Consider the following 16,496-nt stretch of genomic DNA (forward strand, 5'->3'; position numbering starts at 1 on the left):
GTGAGGTTGCGGTGAGTAGATCTATAAAACATAGCTGACAGTGAATAACTACCCCGCCTCTGAAGCAGTACACGCCTTTTCTTTAATAGTTCACCAACTTTGTGTAAACAGTGTCACAGCTCTTGTCAATCAGATTTATTTGTTTTTTGACTGATTGAATCAGTCCTATCAGTCTCAGTGAAGACTTGTGACCTGCGGCCGCAGTTCTCGCTAGAGTATAAAAGCTTGTCACATGATTGTACGGAAGTATTGGTGATCTAAACAGACAACAAGATGGCATCTCACCCGGGAGGAGGCGACCAAGGTATCTGCTACCATGAGCAGTATTATAACATTAAACTGACTGTGACAGTGTCGCCAACAGTTTGGTAGACTAGGACAATCTGACATTTTAAGAATTAACTCTTGTTCTGTGGTTGTAGCTTGTTTGCTTGCTAGCGCTGACATTAGCTTTACTGAGGTTAACCTTACGTTAGCTAGCACTTACTCTGGGTTTTCGTATGCGGCGTTAGCTTTATTAGCTACAACAGTGAGTTAGCAAATATGTTTGAACAAAACCGAAACACAGATAACGATTGGCTACTCTTTGATCTCGAAAATATCGAAATCCATTGGTCTGTCTGGCTTGGTAGATATTTGGCTTATGTAGCCACCACAATGTCTAACTTCGGCAAATTTAACTTAAGTTAATTTAATTAACGAACAACCAGCACCGTGGATATTATGTGCTGTGAGTAAATGTTTCTCACGGGGTTCTTTTACTTTACACAGTGGATATAAATAGAAAAGCACACCATAAAATGTGAATTCACGGGAGAATAATAAACAAAAATATAATGATTTAATATGATGATCTAAGTGTGGCTAATATAAATGAACTCACGGTAAAGTGTGACCCAAGACTCCGACTCAACCGATAGTAAATATGCAGTTATGAGCACAAAGTAGTGCATCCCTAATTATTAGCCTTGATTGGAAAACGGCTCTGTCAGCGTTTGAGTGATTTAACAATGACCATTGTCTTTCAGGCAATAGCAGAGATAAGATACTGGAAGTAGGAGCTGACTTGTTAAAGGAGTAAGTTTACACTCTACACCTTGCTTTCTCTTTACTGACCTGGGTAAATACTCAAATCATAGATATTACTGTGTATCTGTGTCCCCCCTAGTTTCATCTATGAGCGGGTTCGGCGCCATGGAAACGGCAATACTGTGGTGACCAGGGCTCAGCTGGGTGGAGGAGAGCTGTGTGACCCAAACCACAAGAAGCTCGCCCAGTGCCTGCAGCAGATTGGAGATGAGCTGGATGGAAATGTTGAGCTCCAGAGGTAGGATGTCTGTGGATCTGTTCCATCAAAGTAAAGGTGCTAAGTGTTTTGAATTAAAAAGCTTTACCAATAATAACTGTACAATTAACCAGTCCCTAATTGCTCAATGTTGGTTTCCCCAGAATGATGAATGACCCTTCAGTCAATCCCACGAAAGACATGTTTATGAAAGTTGCAATTGAGATCTTTTCAGACGGAAGATTCAACTGGGGCAGGGTGGTCGCCCTGTTCTACTTTGCCTGTCGACTTGTCATCAAAGTAAGTGAAGTAGATGTGTTGTACCTCACCTCATTCTGAAAACAACACAAAGGGAGACATGTCTGTATTATGGAATTATTGTTGAATAACGAACATCTAAAGCATCTCTCTTGCACTCCTCTCAGGCTCTTGTGACCCAGGTTCCTGATATCATCAGAACCATTATCAACTGGACCATGGACTACCTCCAGGATAATGTGATCAACTGGATCAGGGAGCAAGGAGGCTGGGTAAGGAGTTAACCGTCTAATAATCATATGGTAACTGAGCTTCTGCTCCTGATTGCTTGTAAGACGTATGTTAATATTTGTGTCTGTTAATGATTTCTAGGAGGGCATTCGTTCCTACTTCGGCACTCCTACATGGCAGACATTGGGGGTTTTCCTGGCTGGTGTTCTCACCACTGTTGTAGTCATTCGCAGGATGTGAGGGGAATGTGAAAAGCAGACGGATGAAAGATGAGAAGAACTGCGACTGAGGGGAATATGGGTCAGGAACAAAAATAAGAACAAACATCAGAAGGACAACAGAAAGTTACGGCAGAGCGAACAAGTTGAACAAGAAGAACTTGTATTTGGACAAGGAGGAACACTTCTGCCTCCTAGTCATATCTAAGGATTGGGAGTTTGCCTGAATGCACTGTCAAAACCATGATCCCTATGCCACTGAGGAATTGAGTTTGCATGATTACATGCACATAATGCGGGGTGGAAAGGTTGTCAGACTTGAACAGGGAATGCTTTTTAAGTAATTTATTTTTTACTTGGTACAGATAAAAAAAAAAAAAAAATTAAAAAAAAGTCACTGCATTCTGTTGTCTGCTCTAAAAGATATATGGATTGAAATGTTTTCATGAATTCTATTCCTCTCTACACTATTTTCATTGTATTATTTTGAGTCCATTCAACTTGCTTTTCTGAGCTTCCCACTCTCATTCATTTCACCATGGTGTCTGCATAGTACAAATTCCATCTTCATATGTATTTGAGTGTTTACTGGTGTAAATCTGCAATGATCTGCTGGCAATGAACTTGTTAGATGGTGGTCACATCCCATCAAGTTTAAGATATTTTTGCAAACAATTGTCTGATTTATAATTGAAGAGAAATTAGCTTAATAATTGGGTTTAACCAACCCCAAGTAATTTCTCTGCTTTCTTCACATGAATACTTAACTCTGCCTTATTTCAGTGGATAACAAAAGTGTCACAGCAGGGATTTGACTAAAACGTCATATGATCTCAGCAAAATGAATCTAAATTCCTTTCGTGTTATAGTCAATGATATGCTGTCATTTTGACCAGCACTGTGACCGTAATGTGGCTCCCAATAAGATAAAGCCTGGCAATTATTTGTCTATCGTGAAGGGAGCCACAGGTCATGAGCCGATGCTTCCTGCAGTCTATGGAAGAAGTTGCACTGCAGACATAGACAGCACTGGTTTGCTCACAGATGCTTACCTCACTTTATACATATTCAAAGTACTGTATTTTTACCTGAGTTATTCCAAATGCAATCTTATCTACAAAGCAAAAGGCTTTTTATACATTTTTCTTTTTTGTCAGTGCCTTGGTGTATTTTTTTTTTTTTTTTTTTTTTTTTAATCTTTGAAATCACTTTGATATTCTCAAATTTCACTGTTTTCTACCACATTTGTAAAGCTGAACTTAGTTTGAAGTCTCCCTGAAAATCTTTTTGCAGTGACCTTGTATGTTATAATATGGAAAATAAATCTTTTTACTGTTACTGCTGAGATGGATATGCATTCATTAGTTGAGGAATGAGGATTATATTTAAGAGGCTTACAGCAGTGCCATCATAAAAATGAATACACTTTGAAGTCATTTAAGCCCCATTAGACTCTTGGTGGGGTTTCAATGAATCAAGTGAATAAGCAAGATCAATAATGCATCACACTGCATAGTTCAGTCTACTTTTTATTGACTCCATGCAAACACATAATCATCACAGTAAGTTCAGTGCTTTCAGTTATGGGTAAAAGCTACATAACAACCTCCATTATGTCATTTAAAGCATGAGGCAATTTGGGTAGATTTTATTTACCACTCATGAACGTATGGGCCTCACACTGTAAGACAAACAAAAGGCACATGTTAAAAGCAAATCAACACAAGGCGTTATGATCAACGGTTAAGATGACACTGCGGCTGATGGAATCAGAGCGGTCTTGGCTCTATCTTGTCTCCAGCACCCCATCTCTGATCCTCCACCTCCAGACGGGGCTGAAGTCTGGAGCGGGAACACAGCAGAGCTCCAGACCGGACTCCTGCACCTCCTCGTCGTGAGCGATCTGCAGGCCCTGCTGGGTCTCCAGAGTGAAAACTCTCTCGGAGATCTAAAAAGGAGAAGCACATATAAGCATCTAAGCAAGTGTGCAAACACTGAAGCTGAAACGCTGTCTTGAATCATGAGCCTGTCATGCCGTTAGCTCTCTCACCTGATCACTGATCCCAGTGGCGATGTGGCCCACCTTGACCCTGCGTGTCTCTCTGATTCGGATGCTTCTCCTGCTGAAGTCTCTGATGCAGACATCCACCCCTGAGCCAGTCACAAAGCAGAGAGGCACACGGCGTAAGGGAAATGGTATCACGTGTTACAATTAAAAGATAAGAAATGGTAATGTTTTTCATCGCACCTTCAAAACAACATGGTGGTGGTTGCTGTGTTTGACCCAGCAAATCCATACTGAAGACCTGCACATCTGGCTGACTGCTGTAGGAGAAGACACCAGAGCTGAAGTCATCTCCTGGGCTCAGGGACCAGCGGCCAGAGTCCTGCGATACGTTTAAAAAAAGAGGAACACAAGCCGGAACAGTAAGTCTGTTAATACTTCAGCCAAAATGGATGAACACTGAAGAAGCTCTTTGTTTACATAGGCCCCGAAGAGTATTTCTATATTGAATTATACTGAATTTTGGATCAAGACGATGATTCCTGAGATCCCTATTTACCAATAATCAATCTCACTCTAATCATTTATTTCCTGCATACTGTGAAGTAAATTAGAGATGCACTTGGTTGTGTGTGTTTTGGGTTACCTTTTTGTCCCATGGTTCCCAATTTGAATAAGCTTCATTGCTGAGACAAGACAAGAGGTGCACCTGCATCTCAGCAGACTGAGGCTGGGACAAACTGCTCAGGTAGAAATCTGCAAACAAACCAGAAAATAGTGAGCAGAGTTCCAACCTACACTCGACTGGAAGACAAGAAGCAGAAGACTGGAAGAAGCCTCACCTCGCTCCAGTTTACGTAGCTCAAGTTCAGACACAGTGGTTATCTTGCTGCTCCTCTTGTGGTTTGGCTCAAAGATCAGCATTTGTGGACAGAGTGGCGAGCCTCGCTCCTTCTCTTCTTCTTCTTCATCATCATCCAGTGCCTCCCTCCTCCCCCCTGCCGTGATCACTTTCTCAACAGACTCCTGATGTTCCTCCTCATCGTAAAAGTCAACGCTGCTATTGATGAGTTGAAGGAAGTCAGGAGGTTTGTTGGCGATATACAGGGGGTCAGTGTAGGGTCCCTTCACTGGGCTGGTGAGTCCTCCAACTGCAGTCACAAAAACACATCACATTTAGTCCAATACAAAGGTTTACATGGCATTATTATAGAAAGCAACAAAAAACAAAGTCTGTTGTTTGCTCAATTGATTTAACTGCATTTTTTTGTGCATCATTGTGTCCCTCCTTCTTCTGAAACCAAACCTTCACCGTTGGAGAAGAACACAACAAAAAATGCTGTGCAAGTTTATTTACCTTCTTTCAGAGCTCTGTCAGTTTTTTCTTTGAGGTTAGATGCTGATGCTCTCTTGACAGGATCCTTCTGGAGTCCTGCCTTCAGAACTTCAGCCGTGAGTGGGCTACAGTCGGGCGGGATCTCTCTCAAAGGCGGTGGCTCGTTGGCGATCTGTAACCGTCACAAAAAGTGGACTGTGAAGGGCAGAACCGAACATCTGTGATGAAACAGCAGGGTGTGGTGGCATCTGTGTGTCGCCGTGAAGTATACCTTCAGGTAAAGTCTACAGGTGTAGTATCTTGTCCAAGGTTGACACCCGTTGAGCATGTGCAGTAACGCACAGCAGCTGCTCCACACATCTGCTTTGGCTCCGCGGGGTTCCCCTTTAACGATCTCAGGGGCCATGTGGGTCTCGCTGCCCTTCAGATCTGCATCGAATTACATTGGGAAAACATTGGGTTAAGACATGCAAGTGGATTAATTACACATCGTCTTAACTGAATGGCTAACGTCACACGGTATTTACCATTGGACCCACTGAGGCTCTGCCCCTGGTTGTCCAGTCTCTCTGCATGTCCAAAGTCACACAGGAAAGTGTCTCTACCGTCCTCCGACAGCAACACGTTGTCAGCTGTGGGAAACAAGCACAGACAACGATCCACTGCATTAATCTGCATTCAGCACTTAGGTCAACATTTGTTGTCTTTAAAATGGGCTCTATAAATAAACTGACTTGACTAGACTAATCTTGACGCCACTCAGTGGACTCAGTGGCACTTGGTTGATTTCCATAACTTGTGCTGTGTAGTTTACAGTGTGGAAGACATTATTAGAAACAGGGCAGCTGCACAAACATAAAACAGCCTACAGACAAAGCAGCTAAATAAAAGGCAAATCTGAGGTCACAGCTGCTGTAGAGAAACACTTTAATGTGGAATGAATGTGGAGACTAGTAAACAGGCAGCAGATAGAGATTTGGCATTAGTGCCTTGAGTTTCCTCTGGCTTTGCAGACACCAGGTGGCGCCTGAGCTGCAACAGCACAATCATGTTTTCTGCCTACCCTCCAACTTTTGTCTGTTTTTTTTTTTTTTTTTTGTTCTTCCTCTAACATGATTCGCTTTCTGTTTTTCTCTTTCCTTCTCTTTGACACTTTTCACCACTTTATTTTCATCTCCTGCCTTCTCTCTGTCCTTGTACTTTTTCTCACGTCATTTCTCTCTCAAACTACTTCCTGCTTCTCACCCCCCACCCCCACCCCCACCCCCCCATTTCGATCTCTCTTCTTTTCTTTTTTCTCTTGCTCTCCTGATTCTTTGCACATGCGCCGTTTCTTAAGAGCAGCGGTGAGTCACACTGTGGGAAATTCCCAGCTCGGTCGTTTTCTCTGTGGTAGTCTAGTTTCACAACACAGGTGCTGAAGATCAAATCTAGACTGTGTGACACTTGTGTTCCACACAACAGCTGCACAAAGACACAAAATCCTCTCATGAGAACAAACTAGAACCTGACTTTCTCTGTATGTTTTGTCTTTTGCCAAGGTACCACAAGTAAAAGTCAAGCTGACACATTTTGTTTTACTTTGTTTTGCTGCTTCTAGCATTGCAATTACTGCTGTTAAAATTAAGCTTTGAAAGTGTTTGTGGGCTGATGCCAACGTCTCCTTGTTTGTGTTTTGGTGATATCACAGAGTTGCGATATCTGGGAGGACAGAGGAGTGTTACTATATAAATATGATAAAGATTTAGTTTTAGTAGATAAAATACACCTTCAAGAGAACATGCCAGTTTTTGTTACGGCATCACCATTTGTGTTTTGACTTTGTAACTCAGACGAGACTGGAACATGAGTTTAACTGTTGTATATTTGTGGAAAAAGTTTAAGTATACCATACCTTTAATATCTAGGTGCACCACTTTTTTCTTAACCAAGTACTCCAGCGCTGTTAAGACTTGTGAGTGGTAGTGGAGGCTTAAGTCCTCTGGCAGCCGGCCACGCTCGGCTATCAGCTGGCCTAGAGAGCCTGGAATAACACATCAGGTCAGGGCAGGACAAAGACTGTGTGTTGTTAATATTTACCAATACGCAGTATCTGATTCAACTCTTCCCTCCGCCTGTGAAGAAGCGAGTTTGATGACAAAGGAAAAAAGTGTGAGATATGCCATTGTGTTTATAAAGCAGGCATCTCCCATTACAGATGTTTGGTGTAATTTGGCTTTTAAGGAAGCTCAACAGTCATTTCTAGCATCCCAGAAACCACCCACTTCCACATCTCGACACCAAACGCATCCGTATTTCTGCACAATTGAACATTGTTATACTCATGGTGCACCTACTGTACATGTTTTTGTACTCAACTCTTCTCACACACACACACACACACACACACACACACATTCTCTATCTGAATGGCAGCAATTAAGTCTTGTCAGAATGTGCTGTGTGTATAAAATGAAAGAAATGTTTACCAGATTTGTGCTCCATGAAGAGGAAAACATTAAGCCCCTCTCTGACCACTCCAAAGAGCTCCACCACGCGAGGAGATCTGAGGGCACTCCACGCACCCACCTCCTCACTGCTGAACCTCTTCAGGGCGATCTGTGAGGAAACAATGGAACAAATGAATCAAATCAATCACAGACGACACCCTGAAACCAGGCAACGGAAAAAACTTAGATACAAACAAAGATACACTCCATGTTACCTTTTTGACAGCAAATCTGAAGCCCGTGTTGACATCTTGAGCGCTGTGCACCTCGCCGTAGGAGCCTTCCTTGATGAAATCTAAGAGGACAAACTCCCTCCCTTCCTTGTACTCAGAGTCCACAGGCTGAATTTTCTGTCAGGAAAAGATAGAAACAAGTTAGTTTGGTTGAACCACTTTTTCAACAGATGAAAGACAGGATGTAAACTGAAGTAAAGCAGAACGTACATCGTTGTAAAAGATGATTCCCTCGTTACTGACAGAATCGGCTTCTGAGAGCTCATCTTCCTCTTCTCTCATGTCCCGCTCCACATCTTTGAAAAAGGGCTTTGCATAGCATGAGTCCCCCTGACTGACGCTGCCCCTGAGGCCAGCGAGGGGCAGCGAGTAGCCTCCCAAACTGCTGAGGGAGTCCGAGACGCTGTCCTGCTCGAAGGACCGGAGACTGGAGAGGGGGCCACAGACATGCTCCCCCCAGTTGAGCGGAGAGCAGCTGGAGCCTGTGTTGTAAATCTGTCGGCTGTAGAGAGGAGGCCCTCTGTCCCGCTCCTCTGAGCTTTCGATGCTGCTACAGCGAGATGCACTGAGACTGCTTCTCCCTCCGAGAGACGACGACTCCTACAGGAGACAAACAAGGAGCATGGCTTATCAGACTACGTGGTGTTTAAATTCTCATGCGAGTTTGTTCAGGGAGTTTTGTTTGAATTCAGTGATCCACTTCCACAACACAGAAAAGCTAATGTTTGCATGGGAACGTCTCGAGATCGAGCCTCTGCCTGCCAAAGAATGTTTCAATTCATCCTTGAAGATGATTCACAAGGAAAACACTCCAAGTACTTTCAGTTCCTTTATTAATACAAGAGTATACTTTGTTCAACCTACTCCAAAGAGCTTTTTCACATGTAAATCTAACTGTGATTTGAAGAACAAGCAGAATTCTCACCTGGATCTGGACCAGAGAACTTCCACTCTCCTGTTCAGGGACTCCAGAAGGCATTCGATGTCTGTGTCGCTGCTTCTCCTGCTTCTCCAGCCTTTTCTTCTCTCTACGCTTGTGTCTCTTCCTGTTCTTCTTGCTGGGTTTGAGCTGTGCTGATGAGCTGCTCAGCTCCTGGACGGAGGCCGTTGTTGGGCATGCCACGTTGTTGTGCTCTGAGGAAAGACTGACGCAAAAGAAGAAAAGGACATGAATCCCAGACACGGCATTAAACAATTCATAGAAATGAGGTACATTAATATGAAATGCGAAATGCAGGCGATGTTGTCAAGGTAAGGCCATACCTGCTGGTGGAGCAGGGTGAGGAGGAAACAAAGGGGAAGGAGAGGTCAGATGGACTAAACCTCTGGGAGTCCTGGGTTTCACCTTGAGGAAAGCAAAGTGTTGTTGTTCAATTCTGTCCATGCACAGTTTTATCATGTGTTATATTATTTAAAAAATATATGTATATTTACATGAAGCCTGAGCAATGATGGTTGTGGTCTTCAATGGCATTTTGCCCACTTGTTCTGCAGTTCCATGTGTCAAGACTTTGTTTAGTCTTGGGGTTAAATGCGGGTAGCCCATCTTGCTGTCCTTGCCCTCCTCCTCCTCCTCCTCCGTCCCCTGGTCAGCGGCCGAGCATGGTGTGTAGGACCCCTTCAGGTCAGCCTGGGGCGACCCGGAGAATGGTGCTGTTGAGTTGAAGAGCCTCACCTGCCTCACCGCCATTTCATCTGCTGGGTCTGGAAAGAGAGAATATCACAAGCAACTGATAAGTCAAGGGCTTTGGCCACAATTACATAGATTCAGTCTCTAACTTAGATTACCACATTAATGCCAAATTAGAACTAACCGGAATAACTGACCATATATTGACTATATATTGGGAAACCCTCAATGCTACTGTCTCTCTGAGAAAGAACCAATCAAATATGTTTGTAGATTAATGGAGTTGACTGAGGACACGTTGGCTGTGTTTCCTGAGACTTTTTCAAAATAAAAACAAGTTCACAAAAGGGCTGCAACGACTGGGGCTGCAATTAACCTGTCGATTATTTTCTCGATTAATTGTTTTGTCTATAAAAATGCTCAAAACTCAAAAGATATTCAGTTTGTTATCATATATGACAAAGAAAAGCAGCTGAAAAGCCCTTTGAAATGCTGGGATCAGCATATGGTTGCTATTTTTGCTTTTTTAAAAAAGAACTTCTTCAACTAAACAATGAATCACTGCAGTTCTAGTTTATATTAGTATTGAGTATATAGTATATAGTTTATATAGTATATATAGTATTACAATGGAAATGCATTGGCAACACGTTTGTCTGCTTTACAAACTGACCTTTTCACATCAGAACTGGTTTAGTTGAACATGCTACACAACACAATATGTCTATACACGTGGTCCCTGCACACTCTCATCAGTGTGACCTTTTCAAATGTTGTGATGCCTGTGAAAACTGCTTCCCCATAATGCAACACAGGACTTTTTTTTCCTGTCAGCTAATGTGAGTGTGATGTTGCCTTAACGAGAGAGAGAGAGAAAAGGGAGAAACACTGGAGAATGACAACCAGATATAAAGTTCCACTAACTTTCATTTATTTGTTTGCTTGGGGCATTTGGCTGATACCACAAAGCTCAAGGCACGAGATCATTTCTCTTGTCAGCAGAAATATGCACACACATATAGCTTGTTCAAAGTTTAACACATATTGACCGTGCCCTGTCAGTCCAGGAGCGTGAGGATCACTTGATCATCGAGATGAAGTGAAACTTTGAATGTTTGCGGTCGGCAGACGAGGCAGGAAATTCAACCCTGGCCTTGTTTTGACAGTTGCAACTGTGTTAAACGCAAGTACTGTTTTTCAGTCAGAGGAAGTAAACTACTGCACATTAGGCCGGCCTGAATTTCCAATGAAGACCTGCATTATTGTCTGCCCGTGGTTTGGAGGTTATAATCAGCAAAGCACGTATCACGGTGAAAGCGACACACTCAGACACACTGCCTTCGTCGCTGCACTGGTTCAATTCATTACATGCAGTTTGAAAGGCACAACCTGAGAACTGGGACTACAGTTGCAGCATGTTGCATCAGTGTGCCCACTAGACTCCCTGTAACTCAACAATAGACACTACACATTTACATATAGATATTCTTGACAGAGGTCATCCAAGGATTAATCCCAACATTTTGACTAAAACATTCACTTGGCTGCCATAAAATTTACCTCAGTAATTCTTACATATTTTTGCTAACACAAGTAATACTAACGAAAAACTGACATCAAGCTGTTGTCAAATTTCAATTAAAGCTGTTACAGTTTAGTAATGTCATTACCTTGTGCGCCGACTTCATGCACTGCAAGATTATCTAGAGCAAAGCAATTCAACTGTCACTTCCTTCTTAAGCCGCTGCACCAGTGCTGTGAAAGCACGACACAACACCACACCCCAATGAATTTACGTGGAAAGGAAGTAAAGAAGCACTCAGTGCAATAAACACAACCGCAAAACAACTCTGTGTATGTGTGAGGCAGAGGGGCGTGTGGACTTACCAACGGATACCAGTCTGAATTGCAATCCTCCCTCCTGCTCTGAATAACCTCTCATCTACATTAGTAAAAACTAGGTGCTCTGTTTGTCTGCCTTGTCCTTCATGGTCTGATTCTCAGCAACGTCTCAGCTCACAGTCCCTGTTACTCTGCTCTCTTTTCTGCTTGATGCTGGCTGTCAGCCAACCGGGGGAGGAGCTGGCTGACAATGACTTATGGGAAATGCATCTCCACTTCCCCATATTCCCCCCCTCCCTCTGTTCCCTCCAACAGGGCTGGCTTACTTGCTCTTCCCTCGGACAAGATTAAAGGATAACATGTTTGGTTACGCTTTTGATGAACTATGGACAGTGACAAAACTAGAATGTCAGCTCTTTGCTGCCCACGCCTATCAAGATATTGTCAGGTTTTCACGCTAAGAAGAAATGATGGATGCGATCATTACAAGATAGCATCAAAGTCAATTTAAAAGCAGAATATACCTGCACATACTGTTAAAAGAGACGCTCAGCAATTTGGTTTAAGTTTTAATCTTCTGCACACACCCACGACACTGAATGAAACGTAAAGAGTTTAGTGACCTTTCATGTACCATGTAGCCTGTTAATACATACATATACATATAGCACCAGTCAAAGGTTTGGACACACCAAAGTGTGTCCAAACCCTTGACTGATAGTGTATATAAGAGTCTGTCACATGTCATGTCATACCCCCACACTGTCTCCGCTATATGTCATTAAAACTAATAACAACAACAATACAGAGTTTTCTTCAGCAGGAAACTACCCACTCTCATATTCAAATGAGAAAATCTGATATCTGATATTATGAGGTTCTTCTTATGGAAAATATTTGCCACCCAGAGAATTTGAAGCAAGCGTATGAACTGTCACTTGAAATGTGAGATGTCCTTGGTATCTATCTGACATAATCTCACTTGCTTTTCTTTTCAGTAGCAAAACAACTTACGTATACGAAAACCGCTACAGAACACAGGAAATTCAGAATACCACTTGAGAGGCTCTGCTACAAGCCATGAGTGAAAAGCTAAATGCAATTTGCTCACTGCTTCTTTGTAATAAGGAAACAGTTTATTGTCATGGCAACAACATCTTAGACTTTGGACACAATCATAGCTAGTTAGCCTTTGGTTGTGCTACTCTATTAGCCACCAACTGATGTAAAGCTTTTCAAATTTCTAGGTACAAAGTCTTGAAATGCTATGTTTCATATTTCCAACAGTAGTGATTCATTTTGAATCAACAGAATAATACATGAGTAGTAGGTATTAATAGCCACCATAGCGCAACACAAAGCAGAAATATAGCAGCATATAGTGAGGTAATGCAGCTAGGGACGCAACTAACAATTATTTTTTTATCACCAATTAATCTGCCAACTATCTTCTCAATTAATCCTTTTATCTATACCTGAAGCAATTTGTCGATTAATAGATAGATTAATCTGTAATGATTTTCATAATAGATTAATGGTTTAAGCTCTCAAATATGAATATATCCTGGTATGATAGTTAACTGCATATCTTTGAGTTTTAGTCTGTTGGTCAGAAATGACAAGACATTTTTAAGATGTCACCTTGGGCACTGGAAAATTGTGATGGATATTTTTGGATATTATTTGCTTATATTCTATACACCAATTGATTAACTGAGAAAATAATGGGTAGATTATTCAAAACTAAAACAAGTAGTTTCAGTCTTAGTTTGGTCTATAAAATGTAAAAATTAAAGTGTTTGTTTCGTCCAACCAACTGCCCAAAACCGAAAGACATTCAATTCACAGAGAAAGATAGCAAATTCTCACATTTGAGAAACTGGGACCAATGAATGCTTGGCATTTTTGGGAACAAAAAAAACAAAAAACAGACGGATGATTAATCGAATATCAAAATAGCAATTAGTTTTCTGTAAGTCAAATACAATCGACTAACTACAGCCTTCAAACCTGCAATTAAGCTGAATCAACGCCTCTCTGACAGTGTCAACAAAAGCAGGAACATTGTAAGCTTCACAGACATAAACGATAAGCGTTACTGCAGGGCTGTTGCATTGGTTTACATCAGAAGTGTACGTAATTAACATGCAGCTGCGAGTATACACACAATAACCTTAAGTCTTAAATACAAAGGGGTGCGATCCATTATAATCTAGTTTTGCAGAGAAATCCTGAGCTTTGGGCCACATACAGTCGGTGGCCATACTGAGCCGACTTCTGCTGTACACCCACACAGATTAATGAAATTCCAAAGCTTTTAGTAAGGACAGGGAAAAGGGACTCAACCTGAAGTTGGCCACAGAATACACAAATTCCTTAAGGGAAACGCCGGCTGCTTCTCAGGAAAATGTCCTGCACCACACGTGCAGAGCCCTGCACGTTATGCGATACATGTAAAAGGTACTCAAGCTATTCAGACACACCTATTTGTTTTTCTGAACAACTTCCCTTATCCTCCTCACTATTGACTACAGTGAAAAAGTATGTTTCATTGCAGTAAATAACACAAAACATGACTCTGTGACAACAGTCAGTATGGATGCATATGTTTCATCCTGGAGTCATCTGTTCCCCGTGAAGATGTAGATGAATTGTGGGTGAGAGACAATAATGTCTCATCTTGTCAATTAATAATGCTGTTTGTCTGAATACCTCTGGGTGTTGTGCTGTTGGTTACACAAAACAAGAAGTCTGAACACATGACCTTAGAGTTTGGGAAATTATAATGGGCATCTTTCATTAATCTAGAAAACAATCAGAAAATGACATAGTGAAAATAACTTTTAGTTGTTCAAGCCCTACATTCAATATACAAATTCATCATCGAAAACGTGTAAAGAAGCATCACATCTTCACATTTGGGTAGCTGTAACCAGCAAATATTTGGCATTTCTGCTTAAAAAAAAATCACATAAATACATTGAGTAATTGTTGTAGCCATACATGAGTGATGTTCAAATTAAAGGGGTCGTAATGGAAAGCAACCCCACTAGTCATTTGATTTTAATTGAATTATTATGTATAACTTCTGGCATGTATTTTGCGTATGTGTACATTATGTACACTGCAGTCTAACACAGCTGTGCAGTGGAACTTGTGTGTAAAAGACTAAAATAGTGGCGGCCTACTTTTTATTAGGATGATGTACAGTATGTAGGGAACAGATTTGTATAAAATCTGTTACATAAGCACATATACATTTATTTTCTTCACCTTTTATCCCTTTTTGCAGATGAAAAGAGAATAAAACATCTGCATTGACAGGACACCACTGGTTTCTCTTTCAAGAATGAATCCAGGCCTGGGCTGCTTAGCTGTAAATGCAGGCCAGGGGTTTGTATATACAGTGTGTGTGCATTTCAAAGAGGAAGCAGAAATTCCTCTCAACTTATGGCAAGATACCTGTAAGTGCTGACAGATGTAAACAATTGAATCTGGCACATACAAGCTAATAATGGTTTAAAATATAGAGCAGACAATGGCACAACATTAAACAGATCAATACAGGACAACATAAAATTATCATAATAACTGCTCTTTATTATTATAATAATGCTCTTATTTCTTATTAATAAGTGAGGATAAAACTGCCAAAAACTCTCATCTTTTCCATTTGCTTTCTTATCTGTTACATGTGTATCATGGCTCTGAATGTACCATTTGCAACCACTGGCATGCTTCTTTTTTGTCTATTTTCAAATTATGATAAGCCTATTTCTTATTCTTAAAGATAAGATAAAGAGATCTTGTCATTGGGCTTCCTTTATAAACAAAAGCATCCAACAATAGCCGGCACCAGCGAAAAGTACAAGCAGGAGTACAACAGTTGTTTTAATCAGACACATCTGGCTTCAATAGGCGTATGTGAGGTTTAAAAAACTTTGGTGACCTGGACTGCCACACTTACAGTAACAGCAGACCAACTTATCTACCTTTTGTTGTAACCCTAGAGCTCATGTAACAACCATGTAAATGTAGCTTATATCTCCAATTATGAGTATACTTCTTCGAGACTGTAAAGCGGCTCTCAGAGAATTAAAGAATTAACTTCCTTCTCGCCACATTCACCGCCATTCCACATAAAGCCTCGCTCGAAGTTTCCGCCACTTCGTTCAGAAGTCAAAGATAAAGAGTGAGAAATTCTTGTCTCGAAATGAAGCAGGTATGACTTAAGTCAGAAAATCATTTACCCAACTAAAGAACTGAATTTTATGGTAATTGTACGGTAGATTCTTCACTTACCGATCTTCCAGTTAGTAGGCGTCGGCCGATGGCGATCATCGGATAGATGTTTAGCTAGAATAGTGGCTTCCGGTTAGATTTCAAAATAACTATCACAATCCATTAATTTTACAACCATAGCATTGATTGGCATGGTACAAAATCATTATCGCCATTGTTATTTTATTTTACTGTACTGACACATTGCTTGCTGCGCCTCAATATTATTTTTGCACGTTTTCGTGAGTGACCTTAATGTTTTTAATTTGAAGCAAAGGGTACAGTACTTCCTGTATGCGCCTGTTTGTAATTTGACAGTTCTTGAAGATGGAGAGAAGGAAGTGGTTATGAGGTGTGAAAACTGAACTGCAAAAAAATGGCCACAAAAACTTGTTGTTGGGCACCTAATGACCCACACTATGCACAGTTTAATAATTTCCCCCATGGCATCCAGAAATCAACCGGAACTCTAGAGCGGAAATGAAACTGGCAAAAAATCAGATAATTGATTAATTGTTTATGTCATTTTCAGTCATTACAGAAGAAAATGCCAAACATTCACTGGTTCCAGCTCCTCAAATGTGAATGTTTGTTAATTTTCCCAATTTTCTATGATAATCTCCAATGGGCTTTAAAGTAAAACAATTAGAATTAGTGGTGGAGATTTTTCACAATTTTCTGACAATTA

At 41.1% G+C, this 16,496-nt stretch overlaps 2 protein-coding genes across 2 annotated transcripts; one reads left to right on the plus strand and one right to left on the minus strand.

Annotated features, from left to right (window-relative positions):
* Positions 1-82: 82 nt before the first annotated feature.
* baxa (BCL2 associated X, apoptosis regulator a) lies at positions 83-3,330 on the plus strand. The gene is made up of 6 exons (XM_056401016.1): positions 83-304; positions 1,029-1,077; positions 1,169-1,327; positions 1,450-1,585; positions 1,711-1,815; positions 1,916-3,330. Exons 1-6 carry the CDS (start codon positions 274-276, stop codon positions 2,012-2,014), a joined length of 579 nt encoding a protein of 192 aa, XP_056256991.1. The 5' UTR covers positions 83-273; the 3' UTR covers positions 2,015-3,330.
* Positions 3,331-3,508: 178 nt separating this feature from the next.
* On the minus strand, positions 3,509-15,878 carry map3k14a (mitogen-activated protein kinase kinase kinase 14a). Its single transcript, XM_056401015.1, has 16 exons — positions 15,830-15,878; positions 9,490-9,759; positions 9,319-9,400; positions 8,981-9,200; positions 8,266-8,655; positions 8,038-8,172; positions 7,802-7,931; positions 7,228-7,356; positions 5,861-5,965; positions 5,605-5,762; positions 5,355-5,505; positions 4,840-5,148; positions 4,644-4,753; positions 4,241-4,379; positions 4,043-4,143; positions 3,509-3,940 (listed from the first exon to the last, which is right to left on the minus strand). The coding sequence occupies exons 2-16, from the start codon at positions 9,743-9,745 to the stop codon at positions 3,779-3,781; spliced, it is 2,577 nt and encodes an 858-aa protein (XP_056256990.1). The 5' UTR covers positions 9,746-9,759; positions 15,830-15,878; the 3' UTR covers positions 3,509-3,778.
* Between the last annotated feature and the right edge of the window lie 618 nt (positions 15,879-16,496).

The sequence above is a fragment of the Seriola aureovittata genome, chromosome 17, assembly GCF_021018895.1.
Source record: "Seriola aureovittata isolate HTS-2021-v1 ecotype China chromosome 17, ASM2101889v1, whole genome shotgun sequence".
Classification (NCBI taxonomy): Eukaryota; Metazoa; Chordata; class Actinopteri; order Carangiformes; family Carangidae; genus Seriola; species Seriola aureovittata.